Genomic DNA, 18,686 nt, shown 5'->3' on the forward strand with positions numbered 1-18,686 from the left:
AAAAATGCATTGAAATTTTATTTCTTTTGGCCTTTTTTACTCTCTGAATAAGCCAGCTGGGTTTTGCAATGGAATAAAGGTCTAATCTTCAAAGGGACAGATCACCACAAAATCAAAAATACAGATTTTTCCTCTGTACTGTAATGCTAGTAAGAGTTGCAAAGTTTTGGAGATATCAGCTGTAGAGAACCTTTGAAAAATCCAGAAACGTCTCTTTCTTTGTGAGCAGTTTAGGTGTAGTGCAGTAGAGCAGTGCAGGAACAGACAGTTCCTACATGAAACTGCTGAAATATTTAGTGTATAAAATATCAGAATTACTCTAAAATTGGTCTCAAGTCAAGAGAAGCGAGAAGAGGGACCTTGTCATAGAAGGAAAATAGTTCCTTCGTGAAGCTGTTCACAACGAGGTCTGTGAATTCTTGTGAGTAACCGCGCCATGATTTTTGGAAACAGACACTGGTTTGTGGAGAGAGAAGGAAGACATCTCTGTGATCGACATCTCTAAAATTCAGCAACTCACACCAAAGAAATCGATGTCTAAACCTGAGGGAATTTAAATAATTAGGTTTTCAGTGGAGTTTTAAATTCCCAGTGTGCAGTGAATACTCTGTCAGATGCTTTGTTCACCAAATGTAATCAAGCAAAGTGGCAACAAGAAGATTATTAAATTTGAAGATATTGTAGGACATCATAAACTATCATTCATCAGGAACTTAAGTCTAAAAATTAGGGCTGCATGTTTCCAATATTCCGCTATTCTCAAACTCAGATACAGATTTATGAACATATTTTTCCGCTTAATTGCAGAGAACATCAAGTCTCTCCTGTAATGGAATTAACATAATATTCTGCCTGCCTATTATGCCTACATGATGAACCACTGACAGGCGCAGACAAAAAATACAAATCTTTTCAAAATGAACACATACACTGGCCAAACTAAGAAAACTACTGCCGACAGGGTTTTTTCTCTTTGTTCGTCACAAAGATGATGCCGCAGTCATTCCAAAAAGCCACTTTACTGTCCATTTTGGACGCTTGTCAATTTACAAAATGCAAAGTGAACAGAAGAAAAATCTAAATCAATCAATATTTGGTTTGACCACCCTTTGCCTTCAAAACAGCATCAATTATTCTAGGTACACTTGCAACAAAGTCAGGGTCATAGTCAGGTGTATGATTAGCCGATTATACCAAACAGGTGCTAATGATCATCAATTTCATATGTAGACTGACACACAGTCATTAACTGAAACAGAAACAGCTGTGTAGGAGGCTTAAAAGTGGGTCAGGAACAGCCAAACTCTGCTAACAAGGTGAGGCTGTAGAAGACAGTTTCATGTCAAAGGTCAGACACCATGACAAGACTGAGCACAGCGACAAGACACAAGGTGGTTATACTGCATGAGCAAGGTCTTTCCCAGGCAAAGATTTCAAAGCAGACTGGGCATTCAAGATGTGCTGTTCAAGCTCTTTTGAAGAAGCACAAAGAAACAGGCGACGTTGAGGACCGTAGATGCAGAGGTCGGAAAGTAAGTAAGGAAACTTACTGTAGCAGATGACAGACACATTATGCTTACTTCCCTTCCAAATCAAAAGATGTCCAGCAGTGTCATCAGCTCAGAACTAGCAGAAACCAGTGGGACCCAGGTACACCCATCTACTGTCCAGAGAAGTCTGGCTATCAGTGGTCTTCATGTAAGAATTGCGGCCAAAAAGCCATACCTCTGACGTGGAGACGAGGCCAAGCGACTCAACTATGCATGAAAACAGAGGAACTGGGGTGCAGAAAAATGGCAGCAGGTGCTCTGGACTGATGAGTCAAAATTTGTCATTAGGAACCATCTTCAGTGTAAAGAAGAACAAGGAGTCCTGGAAGTGATGGTATGACCCCCACAGAGCCCTGATCTCAACATTGTCACCTCTGTCTGGGATAACATGAAGAAACAGAAGGATCTGAGGCGGCCTACATCCACAGAAGATCTGTGGTTAGTTCTCCAAGATGTTTGGAACAATCTACCTACTGAGTTCCTTCAAAAACTCTGTGCAAGTGTACCTAGAAGAACTGATGCTGTTTTGAAGGAAAAGGGTGGTCACACCAAATATTGATTTGATTTAGATTTTTCTTCTGATGGCTCACTTTGCATCTTGTAAATTAACAGTTACATTTTAGATTTTTGAAAGCTTTCTTACTTAACTTAAAACTTTTGCACAGTACTATACTTGGATCACATGTATTTTCAAAATTGAAAATCTCATCTTATTGGACGGTCTTATAAGCAGAAATGTTCATCTCAGGACGATACTATCTTTAATTTTAAAGCCTGCATTAGACGACACTGATGATATGCCGATGATACTGTGCATCCCTATTGAAATCAGTTATTTAGTAGAATTACTTTTTTGTCATTTTGACTACATGACAAGATTTAAAAATACTATGGTCACAAAACTGAATTCACATCCCTCAAGACAAGCTTTTTGACCAGCTGTCAAAAAAGGATCTGTAAAAACTACATAATCATTCATTTACTTTTATTTTAGATTTTAATGATTAATTTCTCCCACTTGTTACCTTGTCCTATATGCTGGACTTGTCTATGTTGAAAAGAAAACCAAATTTTAAAGATGGTTCAAAGGTCCTTTGCAACTGTAAAAGCAACAAATAGTCACATCTTAAGTTAGCTACTGTTTGCAAAATTTGAGCTAACTAGCTAGCTAATCAACAGTAATCACTGGCCAGCTAGTTATCTAGCATTTTATTAACATCAACTAAAGGTGTGACCCTAAATGTCACTGTGTGCTCCAAGTTCACAGAGGTACAGCAAAAAGGGGGCGGGACTTGATTAATTGTGGTTTTGGGAAAAATGAACATGATGTAGATATATGCCATTTTTAGATTTTTTCACTTGCAAACTCATTACGTCACATGATTCCACTTGAACAGATGAAAAGGAAAAATATAACAAGATAGAAAGTAATAACAATAAAAGAGGAAACAACATGAAATGATAAATGAATAAATGCTGTTACTGTTTAAAAAAAATCAGCTAGATTAGAGATAAATTGATTTATGCAAATATATCAAAATAAGTTCAGGTTTCTACCAAGATGACCCCAAACATCCGAAATAGCCTACTTTTCTGTGACCACAGAACATCTGACATGAATATCTGAATTGCAGATGTTTTTGTCTTAAATATATTATGTTCAGTTAACATTTAAATTATACGTAACACAACAAACAAATTTAAAGATGTTTGGAGCAAAAATATGAGAATCAGTTGTCAAAACTCCTGTAAACTCCTTTTCTCGGACACAGAACTAAAAACATGACCTCTGTGCTCTGAGATGTAGCGACAGCTCTGCTTTATTTTGTTTTATTTATCTATTCAACTCCAGTCATTAAAAAAAGAAGCACATCAAAGATACGGTGTCTCTTTCTTTTTTCTTCCAGCATTTAGTGCCGCCATATTGCCGCTCCATCAAAAAGGCTGCATAGCTGCATCCGACTGCACAAACGTGACGGAGCACAGCATCCTGTTTGTTAAGTACAGCATCACCAGGAGCTGCTGCGACAAGGACCTGTGCAACGGAGCCGCCTCCGTCCAGCTGCCTCTGACTGCAGGTCTGGCTGCTGCTCTGGTGGCAGTCTGGAGCCAGTGGGGCCTTTAAAGAAGAAAGAGGAGGAAGAAAACGGGTTTCTACATTTTCATTTAAGAGTTTCACCACTTTTTTTGACCTTTTAATTTCTTTAACAGGCTTTAAACTTGCAATATGTCGTCATCCTGCTGAGACATGATATGACTCAGTCAGAGTCATGTGAGGTTACAGCAGGTCTACATTTATATAGGGTATAGGTATATTCATGTTTTCTTATGTAATTCTCATATATTTTAACATCTCATTACTAAAATAGTGTATTTCAGAACCTTTCCACACATCATGAGACAACTGTATATGCAGATTTTGTAGTAAATCACTTTATATTCGTTCAGTAATAAAAGGCAATAAAATTCTAATACAGGCTATTGCAACAATAAGTGATTTCCAATTGTGTTTTGTGTGTTTATTTGGAACACAACCTTCTAAATAATTAATGTGATGGACATGCTTGTGTAATAGGAGAAAAAGGATAATGCAAATATTAAATGGAGAGGTAGGTACCAATAGTTTGGCATTTTGGGGATTTTTCTGTTATGTCTTCTTGCAGAGAGTAAGATGAGAAGATCTACAGTATATCTCACTCATGTTTGCATTGTGATTATGAAGCTACTGCTAGCAGGTGGCAGCTTAGCGTAAAGACTCAAAACAGGCTCAAAGACATGCATTCTGATAAACCTTTATGCAACAATTTGTGTTTTTATGCATCGATTTCAAATTCCTCTGCTACTCTGAACATGAATGTGAAAGAAAGAGTCCACAGAAGTAAAGTACAGTTGCATCGGCTATATTAAGGATTCAAACATCAGATCTTTGACACTGGACAAAATGTTTGGTCGGTCAAAATAACTCCACACTGGCCCTCTGCCCTTGCACCTGGACAGTCGGACAGCAACGGAAAATACTCTATGACAAACTGCACAGCTTGCCTTCACTCCCACTGACAGCTCTGATTTACTCGGACAACTTTTCTCTTTTTATAAGTGGACTTAAGCTAAAGCTATTTGTTGACATTGTTGTCTAAGTCTCTGTAACCAAGGCAACAATGTCGTGGGGTGACTTACATCTTGTCTGTCATTCTGATCAATACTTCTCCATAATGTAATAAACTTTTCTCATGTCATTCCAAGTATGTGAAAACGCAGCGTCATGCATTCAAGGATGTGCATGAAAGTCAGAGACGAATCGTGTCCTGTATTGATTCAGTAAGGGACAGTGCATATTATTAATTATTCTGTGAGGCGACCTTTGAATTGAGATTATGTCGTACCCTCTAATGTTGTGTACTTTTCTATGGTGATCATATCGGCATCCTTTTTGTACCCTGAAAATAAAGGGAGTGTCTTCTCATTGCTGTAACAAAGAATCCTAATATTTGTAGAGAAAGTCCTCTATTATTGGCTGAAGCTTTGGTCTCTATTGCTGTCTAAAGCTTTTGAAAATGATTATGGTGTTGTTGTGCAATATGCAAAGAGTTCACAAAGGTTGTGCACACATGTGCATACAAACACAGGAATGAGACTGCCATCAATCAGCTCTTTTTCTATTTGTTTGGCCTTTTAAGAGACTTCACTCTTCAAACAAACCTCTGATTTCTTTGTTATCTTTTAAATGCCATCAGCATTTTAAAGAATATATCAGCAGTTGACGAATGAAAATCAATGTCGATATTGTTCTATTTTTTATATTAAGTGCCCGATCCGAGCCCCGCTCACCTTTGCATAAAAGCAGATGCCCTGAGCTGATGAAGCTCACTGGAAACCCACTTCAGACACTCACCTGTGCTGCTGGATCACTGAACTGACCGCCTCTGTTGCACTGAGATCTTCTTATTTGTGCTGATAATTTCTTGATTAAGTACACATCTGTTTCAGAGGAAGATGAAAGGGTTCATCTGGGTCTGTGCAGCACTGATGGCAATGTTTGTTACAGGTAAGAGTGCTCTTTCATATTTTTTGTTGACAAAGAGGAACATTGTCTACTTGAAAATGATGAAATGAATAAAATCAGACTCAGACATGGGGTGAAAATTCTGAACACTTCATGATTTCATCCCAAAACGTTTAACTGTAGAGCTGCTTTTTTCTTTTTCATTTATTTAGATCCACTTCCAATTAGAAATTCAGTTTCTGACAAGACAGAACTGCAGAGATTTTCTATGCTGCTCATGTAAAAAGGTTAAAGGGACAGTTAATCCTAAAATCAAAACTACAAACATTTATCCTCTGGTCTGTAGTGACATTTATCCAGCTAGACACTTTTGGTGCAAGCTGTCAACTTTTGGAGATATCTGTCATAGAGATGGCTACATTATCTCTAATATCATGGGACTAAAAATACAACACCAGTGGCTTTTTTTTTTTTTTTTTTTTTTTTTTTAGAAATTATGACCCAGTTACTCAAGATAATCCACAGACCTTGTTGAGAGAAGTTTCATGAAAGAACTATTTTCCTTTTATGACAACATCGATGGATCCTCTTGAGTAATTGGGTCATAATTTCTGGCAACAGATTAATTTTTAGAGTAATTCTGATGCTTTACACACTAAATATTTTCAAATTTAACAGTGCAAACTTAAGAAATAATTCTTAAAAAAAAAGATTTAGTATAGACAGATAATGTAATAGAATAGGTCTTGTTTTTTTAAGTACACAGAACATTTTAGAGTTTGGTTGCCGACTGGACTGGACTCATGGTGTCAGCATTTCTAAAATCGTGGCTACAGCCTTGAGGCTTAAAATCCACAGCCATAAAGTGCTTATTTATTTTAGTGGTTGTGGCCAACTATGAGGAGGGGATGAATATGGAGTGAAACTAAGAGCTAAGAATTAATAAGACTGAAGGAGAAATAAACTATACCATCATAATGACCTTTATTTTACTAAAATTCTACTTGGATCGTTACAAAGCATGAACTTTTTGTGGCTTCTGAAGGAGGCATGCCAGACAAATTTGACTGCCACTGGTCTGTTGTCTGCGGTGTTAAAATATGTGTCAGGATGAATGCATTGCCTACTGCAAAAACAAATCCATTAATATGTATAATTAAAGCAACCTGGAATTAGGTAACTGGAAGCTCTTGTTATGCACATACAGCAACAGCAGAGTTAAAAGAGAGACAGGCGTGGCAGGAAATGTTTCTTTAATTCCTGGTGGTTGTTTAAGATAATTGCCATATTTTCAAAATGATGACAGCAAATTTATCTGTGGCCAAATGTCTGCAAACAAGCACTCCCAATCCACTCACACTGACTCTATGTGCTCCTGTTGACGATAAAATCTAAAAACTGTGAGCCTTCAACGCTGACTGTTTTTTTTGTTTTGTTTTTTGCACATGCTGAGGACATGGCTGACTACTTTTATTTTATTTTATTAAAGAGGGGACAGAGGAGGCACTTTAAGTCATAAGAAAACAAATTTTATATGAACAAAAACTGCTGTACACATCAGATTTATTGTTTAAGAAAAGACATTTTTAAGGCATCAGTTTTTAATATTATGATAGATATCAGATCATGGAGTTTGGTATAATTTGTATTTTTTACATTTTTGGTATTGTTAGATCCCTAAGACTGAGTAATTGTTTTGTTTGAGCTGAAATAGAAATATGTTTTACTCCTAAGTACACCAATGTCTCTATTAAACCGTTCACATAATTAGGAAACCCCGACTGAACTCCCTCCACCTCCTTTTGACCTGCATTTTTATTGATATTTTATGTTCAGGAGGTTGCATTAGTCAGGTGGATAGTTGGGGTTTGTCTGCTTTTTATAATCTAAACTTATATTCTAAAAGGAAAATACCCATATAAAGTAATAATGCTAAAATAAACACTAAAAAGTATATAATGATTAAAATTTGAGCATGTTATTATGATTACGATGATGACTTTGATGACACAATAAAGAAAATGATTCAGGACAGTTGGGATTTCTGGTGTCATGTTGATTTCCACCATAGTCTGTACAGGAAGTAGTTTCTTTCCTCTGTCTTCATCTCTTTCTCCATCATTTTCTCCCCGCTTTGCTCTCCTAACTCTCTCCTTCCCTCTGGATCACAGGTGAGTCTCTGGTCTGTAACACCTGCAGAATGGGGTTCGCAGGTAAATGTCTGTTCCGCTCCACTGAGACCTGCAGCGCCTCTCAGCCCAACTGCTACTGGGGAAAACTGGGTGAGTACCGTTTTGTTTGGTGACCATCTACCGTCCCCTTCAGTCCATTAAGAAGAATTAGGGACACGTAGGCAGGTGTGTGTGTGTGAGGTTGTCTGTAATAACAATGTCAGTTAGCCCTGTTGAATTTGGGACAATTATCTAAACACAAACTATTTGACACGGCATGTTGACAATGAAAACCTGCGTCAAAAATACAAACTGAGGTGTGGCTGGATATCCAACACACCTGGTTTACTCATCCCAACAATGTTTTTCTGCTCCATTTAAACAGACACGGGGCTCGTAAAAAGAGCCATAATTTACTCTACATTGCTACAACCTGGAATAATCCAAAGTAAAAGGTTATATTTTAATATTTCTGAAGCCGTTTGTCAAGAAAAATCACCTTGAAATTGACTTATTTGGCTTTTTGTGCAGGTGGAGGCTCTGGCAGCCACGTCAAACAGTTTGAATAAAACAGCTGAGTCACACTCAGCTGTTTTTATGGTATGACCAGGTGACTCACAGTGTTTTGGAAACCAATTCTTGACTTGGATCAAGCTCCTTCACAGCCAAACATGTGACAGCCAAAGAAAATAAAAAAAGAGGGACGGGTCATTGCATCATAAACCAACTGGTGCCAATTCTACTGAAGCCTGTGAGCGACACATGGAGAAACACCTTGAAAGCAGACAGACAGATAGAAAAACACTAAAACATAAACACTCACCCCAGTGAGACTGACATAATATGTTAAGTCAAAAGGTTTGATTTTTGAGTTAATTTTACTAAAACATATAAAGCTGATTTAGAGCAACGGCATTCTAAAGTGTGTTATGGCCGTTGCTATGGACACAGTTATGATCATAGACTTAGGAGGAACACTGAAATAATTTTTAAATCCATACAATGACTTTAAAATTAATATTTGTGTGTCAGATTATTGTTTATTTTTGGTAAGTAACCATGTAAAAAGTGTGATGATGTACAGCGAGCAGGTCATTATTGCGACAGGGTGATTCAGGAGTGGAATATTAATACTACTAATACTTCAGTTGATTTACACTTTTCAGTTGAACCGGTTCAAAATGATTTATAATTATTTGTGCACATAATGCAAGTTCACAAAGCACTTTTTTTTTTCTTCCACACATGCCACACTGGGTCAGACACAGACTGATAATGAACACTTTTTAATTTTTTGTAAAAACCGTTAACAAAGGCTGCTGATCTTCTCGTCCTCCTTGCAGCCTTCAACGTCAGCAGGATGATGAGCATGGAGACTCGTGGCTGCCTGGCCACCTCTCTCTGCAACAAAACTGAATCGGGAGCCCTGCTGACTGTCGGATACACCGTCACCAGGAGCTGCTGCAGCACTGACCGCTGTAATGGAGCCACATCCATCCAGCTGCCGCTCACTGCTGCTTTGAGCGCCGCCGTAATAGCCATTTGGAGCAGCAGAGGCCTTTAAAACAAACAAGAGAAAAGATCCTATTCATAACTGGGTGTTGTCTGTACTTGATGAACCTTGAACACACATCTTTATTGTGATACTCCCATTATTGTAGCTTCTATTCCTTTGGGTTCTAAGAGAATATATACACAATATGAAGGGTTAATAACATATTGGATATATATGCTGATAAGTCTGCCTAAATGTTAATAATATCATTTTCAACATGTTTATTATTAGATGCTTGCTAATAAAAGCTTCATGAGTTATAATTGTTTGTAATGGAAATTTATTTTGGTCAGCTAATGTTGTTAAACCTTTACTAAGCATTTATTGTAGCTTTATTAAGATTTCTTGATACTTTAGTAGGACTTTATTAACAGTTAACTATACATTTTGGGGGTACTGGATCAAGAGTGTGAGCAGTGCTTATTAAGGTTAATTAATCTTTTATTATACACTAAACGATACATTTTGGGGGCACTGTGTAAAGCTAACTAATCCTTATATTTTTTAAACTTCTTACTATTGTTCAGGCTTTTTCCTCTGCCAAGAACTACGAATAAATGCATAATGAAGTATGCAGAAATCTTAAGAAAGCAACAACAAAAGCTTCGTACAGATTTAACAGTGGCACAGCAGGTAAGTTAGTGAAATTCAATAAATATCTTTGTAATGCTATTATAAAGAATTGTAAGAAACTCAAACAGTGTAAGGCTGGTAACGATTATTATTATGTTTTGTATAAGTGCTCATAAATGTCTTATAACCCAACAATAAATCTGTATATTATGCTATTATTAATACATGTGCAGTCTTATTAACACTTATTAATGTTAATGAGTATTTTATAAGGGCCTTATTTATAACTAACCCTTATTACAAGCACCTTAGTATAAAGTGTCACCACAAACTGTGTAGTCCATGAAAATGTACACATCAGGAAAACTTTGTGAAACACAGAAGTGCATGTATATAGAACAGGTGAACAAAAATAAAAGTTGTTCCTCCTCAGACTGAATGATTGAGTGAGTTTTTCTGTCCAGGCTGTGGATGTTCTTGTTGAGTTTTTTTTTTTTTTTTTTTTTGCCAGTAACGTCCGCTGACAGTCCTTTTCAAGCTGCTGGAACACCAAACCTGATGGACCTCATTCTTGCACGTCGTTTCCTCCGTTGAGCCTCACCTGCAATCTTTTCATTGCTTTTTCAGAGGCTTACTGGACTGAAACTGGCATTTAGTCTTTTGAGTTTTGTTTTTTAAAAAAAGGAATCCGTTAACCTCGTAACCTCAACAAGGATGAACAACTTCTGTAAAGCAGTGATTGTCCTGAGTGCCTTCATCGCAGCAGGTAAGATGAGGAGAATGGCTAATTGGTGTTATTTATGTTAAAACTCTTCATATTCACATGTATTGTTTCACCTGACCTCTGTAATGACTAATTATGACGTTCATGTCTTAGCCTCCATTTAACACAATAAGTGGAGGAACAATGTAGACAAAAAAAAGACATGGCTGTCACTTGTTGCACCCAGTATGACAGGCTAATTACCTGAGACGTGTTAAGAACAAAGTGTCAGATTCACAGTTCATGTATGATTAAGCCTCAGGTGATTTTACCGCAATGCAGCTTAATGACGTTCAGTCTGGTAAGTTATGTGACTGGTCCAAAACTGTTTGCCACAGATCTAATTATGTAATCTATCTAATTTAATCAGAACAGATAAAGATGATCAGACAGTGATATTTGAGATTTATATAAAGGCAAAACAAAGTGTTTGAAGAGCATCTTGTTTCTTGAATTTGAATGAAAACCAACTTAAGAAGGATGTTGTGGCTGTAAAGAAAGAAAAATAAAGGTTTTCTTTTATTATTTTCTATTTAGTTTAACTCTCTAGAAATTAAAAAACGAAAATTAAAAGAAGATACGAATTTGCTCAATGTAGTTTACACTCCACAGTTTATGGGCTCCATCACTCCTGGATGCTTGTTAATGGAGCCAACAGAGAAAATCTATAACATTCAAGTATTTTTTCATTTGTGTATATTCACCTGAAAATAAGAAAAGTTGCATCTTCGTTACATTAGAATGAGCCGTTTATATCTACAGAGCATGTGAGTCCTCTTCAATTGAGGTCGCCATGTTTCTACGGCAGCCCAGAAGAACAAACCAAAGACTGGCTCTAAATACAGTGTTTGGTTTGGTTTTGTGTTTTGCCCAAGTTTCACGTCCACCACGGTTTCTCTTAAATGCTTGGAAATGAGTGAGATGTTGTGTTTGAAATCTACGTGTCTAGATGCTACAAAATCCCACATACTGGTCATTTAAGACAAAGAAAAAGGTCTTCAAGGTAAAATATATTTTGAAGATCATAGGTCAATGGACGGGCAAAGGGAAATCTAGAAGAGCCAAAGAGCTCTGTGTCATACAAGATGAATAACACAGATCAGGAGAACAGTTTCAAGGTATTTAAGACTGATCTAATCTGTGGTATGCAGGTGTAGTTTGACTGCATAACAACAATTTACTGTGAAAAAAACAACTACTGTAAGTCAAACACACAAGTGAAAATGCCTAGTATTGACCCATGAGTAACACCACAGGCCCTTTTCTATTTTGTCATTTTTGTCCAGTTATGTCTTGTCAGATCTTGTTATGTCATTTTCGTCTCGTTACGTCCTTTAGGTTGTTTTTGTCTTTTCTTACACAGCCACCTACAAAAGTGCATATTGATATTTTACATTCAGGTTTTTATAAGCATTAAACAAAAAAGATGCAACATGTTGCAGGTAATTAATGAGCTTTAGATGTGTGTTTAGTTGGAGTAACTACAGATTTCCTGATACTGAATGTGTTACAGTGAATTGTTTTTCCTCTGTTTTTCCGTTGAACAGCACACTGTCTGACCTGTCGTCAGTGCTCTATTGGTATATTTGGGTCGTGTCTGTTGTCAAGCGAAGTCACATGCAGTAATGCGACTGAGAGCTGCTTCCGTGGAGAAGCACGTGAGTAAACCTCTACAACACAATGAAAATACTATAAATACACTACAAAGGATGAGGTTTAACCACAAATATAGAAACATACTATAAAATAGAGCATAATGAAATCACCATTACCAAAGTCAATAAAATGCCACCAAAATCATGACTAATATGAAGCTGAGACTTAATGATATTTGAGGTTCAAAGTACATTCAACAATCTCACATTAAGGTCTATTCTGTAGCTGTTTTTGGAGTGTCTTATTGTCAGTTTGTCAGTCATCTGTTCAGCACTTTGAATTGCACTACCCTTTGTGAAAGGTGCTAAACAAATAAAGTTTGATCAATTGACTGATTGATTGGTGGCCTACTGTATGAAAACAGTGTTAGAGAACTTATTAAGTGATTACAAATAAGAAAACAGCTTGCAAACAAAACTTTAATGTGTACAGTAAATAATTTTGAGCTGGTTCAACTTAAAAATGGAAGCTAACTGAACACGTTAAAGCTTTTGAGTTTACTTTAAAACATGTTCAATACACTTACACTGATATTAAGTTGGAACAACAACTATTCATTCACACTGAAAAGAAAATACAAACAAATTTGATTTTCACATTTTCTCAGTTTGAGAAGTCAGTTTTTCATTTTACACAAAGATCTCTGCTCCTGTTGGAGCTACTTTGTTCCAGCTTTGGCACAAAGACAACATGTGAAACTGCTCCGAATAAATGTATTAAATTTAAGAGGGACTGAATTCAATAACCTCCATCATGGTCCGAAGTTTATTTTGTTGTTTGTTTTCATCATTGTGAAAACAAACAACCATGACTTATCTTAAAGAGTATTAGACACACTGCAAGTTCTCTTCAAACTCTAAAAATGGAGGGTTTCAGGAGAGTTTTAACCATCACACAGTGCATGCTGGGAAGTCTGCTAAACTGCTCTCTGATAGAAAGAAAGCAGTTCTGGTAGATATGATAGACTAAGATAGACACTGGTTTTGAATTTTGAACACTGAATATTTTTTGATTATTATAACTATAAATATTTCAATTATAATTAACAACTAATTCAACATAAATAATAGTTATTATTATACACTAAGAAATACTTAGCTATTCTTGAAAACTCGTGTTTCCTTGCTTTGGACAAACAATTAGTGGACTGTGAAAACAAAATGTTTTTTTCTTATTTCATAAAATTTTCTCTTACCTACAAAAAGAGCAAAAATAAGAAAACACTGGTGAATCACAGACATCAGTGGATAACAATGGATATGAACAAAAATAAGACAAAACTGATTCACTTCTAAGCATGAGGCGCATTGTCACTATGGAACAGCAGCTGTTGCCATAGTAACATGATGTTCAACTGAAACCAGCTGCTGGACTCAAAATAAAATGTCGCGTTTGCTGACGTCCTTTTCCGTTCTCGACCCTCCCAGAGTTCAATGCCACGGGGTCGCTCAGCCTGCACATCCGCGGCTGCGTGGACTCAGACCTGTGTGGGAAGACGCTGACCGGGAGCATCCTGGGTGCCGGTTACACCAGCAGCTTCCAGTGTTGCACAACAGATCAATGTAACGGAGCCACCTCTGTCCAGCTGTCCCTGACTGTGGCCCTCTGTGCTGCCGTCCTGTCCTCACTGTGGGGCCTGTGGGAGCTGTAGTTTCACATCACCTGCCTCTGTTTCCATGTGTCCTCTGAGTGGGGTTATTTTACTGTCTGCACTAATTATGAACTAATCAGTATAAGTCAGAATACTTTAATCTTTACTGGGATTTGCCCTGTTACCATGTAATGAAGAGATCATTTCATAAAGTGCATCAAGCTTCATTAAAAAAAGAATCATTATGATCTGTTTTTTTGTTTCTTCATTATAAAATACAGTTTCAGGGCCATAGCTAGCATAGAGGCCATGTCCTCAGTATTAATTTTATTTAATTTAATTTTAGTTTTGTTTGTTTTGTCTGTATTTTGTTGTTTAGACATTTTTTTTCCACTATTCCAGTTTTTTCCAATTTTCCTGGAGAGGGCTTCGGATTTTTGAGATTTATGTTGGGAAATTAAACAATAGCACTTTATTTAGGGAACCCTAATTTCCAAAAATATATGTAACCTTGAGCTATTTGTAGGGGAAAAGAAACACTTAGTTCACTTATTTTAGTTATTTTGTTTTTGTTGAATTTATACACGTGTTTATTGCCAGTGTAAACTTGTAGAAAAATATTTTGAAAAAGCTTACTATTTAAATAAAATATCAAAAATCCCCCAAAATGTTCTAAAGAATTTTTGAGAGGGGAGGTGATGAGCTGATGTCTAATCATGACAACAATATTTCTTAACTGACCACGGCTCTGAACACATGAATTAAATCTATTTAGATTAATGTTCAATGGGGATCCACCCAAATGCAAACATGTTACTCGAGAAACCACAAATAATGTGATGGAAACAGATATTCTTTCTGTCTGAATATGAGTGCTACTTTTTACTTTTATCCTCATACTGAAGGATAGTTTTTATATCTTTATTATAAAGAGTTCCTATTTTCAATGGAAAACAGAATATTTCAATATTAAACAATCAGTTTCTGAAACTTAATTTAGTCAAAAATTAAAATAAAAAGAGAGAGAAAGATATGAAAAGTATTGAAATGTGGAAATATATTTCATAATTAATTATGAGCCAATATTAAATTAACTTGATGCTTTGAAGGAACAACACTTTTATTGAATATTAGATCAGAAAATAGAACATTTGCCTGATTTAATGTGACTTGGATGAACAGATATCAATAATGGCGTCTCTGTGCATCTGTAGAGGTGAACTTTTCAGAGTTCATCAATTATCTGCACTGTTGAATATGATATGAAAAACTTTTTACTTCTTCACTGTCTTTTCTGTCGTTTTTTTCTAGACTATTAAATGGTTTCCTTTATCAAAAATAAAGCTTCCCTGAATAATAGAAACTTTCAGAGACACTGCCGCAGAGGATGGATTATAGTCTTAAAATGTTCCACAAAACAAAAACTGCCTTGTGTGAACAAACATCCACTGTAATGAAAGGAGTTTGAGGAAAACATTGGTTCAATTCAACATCCTGCATACCAAAATGAAAATCTTATAAAGAAAAATTAATAAAGTCACTTCAGAATCGAATTACAGCTCCACATCAACCTTACTGAATTAATGAAGTATCTAAAATAGCACGAGAAGTGATTATTATTCACAGCGACACTCAGCAGGTTTGTTTTGTAACAAAGATCTTTGCTCTGACATGTTGTCAACACCTGCCAATACAGTCAACTATGTGCTTTTTTTCCCTCCATAGTGACAAACTGATGATCTGATTAACCTGCGTGTGTCACCGCCCGACCTGCAAGTCCTTTCAAAAACCAAGGATGCCCTCTAGTGCGCAGCACCACAGCCTGATTATCAAAGTAGTGGTTCTCAAACTTTTCCTGGCATGCAAATTTAATAATCAATCAATTGTTTTGAGTCATTTTTTAAAAGTCAAATGTCTCTGATTTCAGCTTGAAAATAAACTGAATATCTTTGGGTTGTGGACAGATCAAGACATTTGAGGACATCATCTTGGGCTTTAAGAAACACTGATGAACATTTTCTTTCACCATTTTCTGACATTTTATGGGCCAAACAACCAATTAAGTAATCAAGAAAATAACTGACAGATTAATCAAAAATAAAACAAACAAATAAACAAAAATCATAATTTCCCCTAAATTGTTTTTTTTTCACCTTTGTTCCAGTCTATATTTCTCTCCTGGTCATCCACTGGAGTGTCAATACCTATATTACACAACTGATATTACAAACTTTGTCTAACTGGGTTGTTTAGATTTATGCAATTAACCGCACCAAGTTATTTACAAAAAACGCTGAAAGAATATAACACTAAAAAATTAAATTACAAGTAAAAAAAACTGATAGGGAAGACAAACACAGTGTACATTATGTACATTTTTAATATACTTTTTCAGCCAGGTCAAAAGATGAATGTGAAACTTTCATGGTTAGAAACAGTAGTAGTTTAGAAACAAATTGTCCATTTAATATCTTTTTTCTACTCCATTTTTAGGAGTTCTTCTCATCTATGTTGTCTTAGTTGATTTTAACCTTAGGAAACAGACATGTGACCTTCAAATAAATAAATAAAATTAAAACTTAATACTGTAGCTGAAAAAAAGTAAGACAACTATATGTTCGAACTATATTTTGTTGTTGTTGTGTTTTTCAAACAAAAGTTAGGCTGATAAATAGGCTAAATGTTAATAAAGAAACAGTCAGTGATGGCTGATCGCACTGTAAAATAGAACCTCACATGTGAAAATATCTAATCTAACCAGATTAAACTCTCTTCACAATGTCCCCCAAGTTCCTCGAGGACTCCCCGAGGTCCCTGGATCCCAGTTCAGACCTCCATGACAGAAAACACTGTATTGAAATTAAAGGTTCAACTTTCAGTGTTACATGCTCATTATACTGGCATTGCAACAAAACTTCCCTCAGAACATTTTATTGATTTTCCAGACTGTTGGATCAGACTCAGTACAGTTTTCCATGTCTTGTTTGTCCCTTCAGAGCAAAAGGAAAAGCTCAATAGCTTCCTCTACTGGCTCTTTACTGTACTGCAACACATATGGTAAAGTATGTTAAGTAAAATAAGAGAGTCCTTGTTTATTAAGCACTCAACAGGGAAATTTGTTGTGTTGCTGCACTAAAGAGGGATAGCAAAAATAGAGGATGCATCAATAAAAAGCACGATACAATAAATAAAACATGAGAACATAGATATAAATAGATATGAATAAAAGAAAGACAATAAACCATATAAATGAGTAACAGACTTTACACTATTGCCTGTTGTTGTTGGACGATTCACTGCTACAATTGATATCATACAAGTACATATTGTACATAATGGCAATTTCTATTTCTTAAAGTCACATGCATTTGTTTTAATTTAAAGCTCAAATGTACACTTCCTCATTCCTGTTTGATCAGTCTTCTTTGCTTTATGCCACAGTACTTAGACTAACCTCTTTATTGTGAGTGCCCAATACTTAAATTAATTTAATTGTGAGTGCACACTAGTTAGACTAACTTGTGTATTTTAAGTTCACAAATAGTTAGACTAACTTGTTTACTTGAGTGTGCAAAACTCACATCAACACTTTATCTATCTATAAACACGCTGTACTCTTTGTTGACGGTACTGGCCAGATAACTACCTACATAAGGTAATACTGTGAATTGAACACCTGTCATCCTCAACTCCCCACCCAGTTTCTCATCAGATCCACACCAATGTAGTCGCTGACTGTTTTTTCTCATTTTGCCACGCCCGCCAAAAAACTTTGTGGCAAGGTTGGGCGCCCGTCAGACGCCCACTGGACACAGGAGGTGCAGGCCAAGAAATCTCATGTTTCGTGGCGACACTTCAAAAACTTACACAGAATGTCCACGCCCCCCAAAATTCAGCCAACAGAAGAAAAATCTAAATCAAATCAATATTTGGTTTGACCACCCCTTTCAATTCTTCTAGGTACACTTGCACAAAATCAGGGATTTTGTGGGACCATAGTCATGTGTATGATCAACCAGTTACACCAAACAAGTGCTAATGATCATCAATTTCATATGTAGACTGACACACAGTCATTAACTGAAACAGAAACAGCTGTGTAGGAGGCTTAAAAGTGGGTCAGGAACAGCCAAACCTAACCTAACAAGGTGAGGCTGTAGAAGACAGTTTCATGTCAAAGGTCAGACACCATGACAAGACTGAGCACAGCGACAAGACACAAGGTGGTTATACTGCACCAGCAAGTTCTCTCCCAGGCAAAGATTTCAAAGCAGACTGGGCATTCAAGATGTGCTGTTCAAGCTCTTTTGAAGAAGCACAAAGAAACAACGATGAGGACCGTAGATGCAGAGGTCGGCCAAGGAAACTTACTGCAGCAGATGACAGACACATTATGCTTACTTCCCTTCCAAATCGGAAGATGTCCAGCAGTGTCATCAGCTCAGAACTAGCAGAAACCAGTGGGACCCAGGTACACCCATCTACTGTCCAGAGAAGTCTGGCTAGAAGTGGTCTTCATGTAAGAATTGTGGCCAAAAAGTCATTCCTCCGACGTGGAAACAAGGCCAAGTGACTCAACTATGCGTGAAAACAGAGGAACTGGGGTGCAGAAAAATGGCAGCAGGTGCTCTGGACTGATGAGTCAAAATTTGAAATATGTGACTGTAGCAGAAGGTAGTTTGTTCACTGAAGGGCTGGAGAGTGATACAATAAAGAGTGTCTGCAGGCAACAGTGAAGCATGGTGGAGGTTTCTTGCAAGTTTAGGGCTGCATTTCTGTAAATGGAGTTGGGGATTTGGTCAGGATTAATGGTGTCCTCGGTGC

The 18,686-nt window shown here is 36.7% G+C and overlaps 2 protein-coding genes across 2 annotated transcripts; both read left to right on the forward strand.

Moving 5' to 3' along the window:
- The first annotated feature begins 5,317 nt into the window (after positions 1 to 5,317).
- LOC146313118 (uncharacterized) lies at positions 5,318 to 10,284 on the forward strand. The gene is made up of 3 exons (XM_084739299.1): positions 5,318 to 5,595; positions 7,725 to 7,835; positions 9,068 to 10,284. Exons 1-3 carry the CDS (start codon positions 5,544 to 5,546, stop codon positions 9,286 to 9,288), a joined length of 384 nt encoding a protein of 127 aa, XP_084595425.1. The 5' UTR covers positions 5,318 to 5,543; the 3' UTR covers positions 9,289 to 10,284.
- A 118-nt stretch (positions 10,285 to 10,402) lies between these two features.
- LOC146313119 (uncharacterized) lies at positions 10,403 to 14,105 on the forward strand. The gene is made up of 3 exons (XM_084738527.1): positions 10,403 to 10,618; positions 12,163 to 12,273; positions 13,699 to 14,105. The coding sequence occupies exons 1-3, from the start codon at positions 10,567 to 10,569 to the stop codon at positions 13,920 to 13,922; spliced, it is 387 nt and encodes a 128-aa protein (XP_084594653.1). The 5' UTR covers positions 10,403 to 10,566; the 3' UTR covers positions 13,923 to 14,105.
- Positions 14,106 to 18,686: the final 4,581 nt, after the last annotated feature.

The sequence above is a fragment of the Lutjanus erythropterus genome, chromosome 16 (genome assembly GCF_056507025.1).
Source record: "Lutjanus erythropterus isolate fLutEry1 chromosome 16, fLutEry1.hap2, whole genome shotgun sequence".
NCBI lineage: Eukaryota > Metazoa > Chordata > Actinopteri > Lutjaniformes > Lutjanidae > Lutjanus > Lutjanus erythropterus.

Bases quoted from the DNA above. Each gene is read 5' to 3' on its own strand.
- LOC146313118 (XM_084739299.1), top strand. From the start codon at position 5,544: ATGAAAGGGTTCATCTGGGTCTGTGCAGCACTGATGGCAATGTTTGTT. The intron at 5,596-7,724 runs GTAAGAGTGCTC...TCTGGATCACAG, and splicing joins GATGGCAATGTTTGTTACAG to GTGAGTCTCTGGTCTGTAAC. The intron at 7,836-9,067 runs GTGAGTACCGTT...TCCTCCTTGCAG, and splicing joins CTGCTACTGGGGAAAACTGG to CCTTCAACGTCAGCAGGATG.
- LOC146313119 (XM_084738527.1), top strand. From the start codon at position 10,567: ATGAACAACTTCTGTAAAGCAGTGATTGTCCTGAGTGCCTTCATCGCA. The intron at 10,619-12,162 runs GTAAGATGAGGA...TCCGTTGAACAG, and splicing joins GAGTGCCTTCATCGCAGCAG to CACACTGTCTGACCTGTCGT. The intron at 12,274-13,698 runs GTGAGTAAACCT...CGACCCTCCCAG, and splicing joins CTGCTTCCGTGGAGAAGCAC to AGTTCAATGCCACGGGGTCG.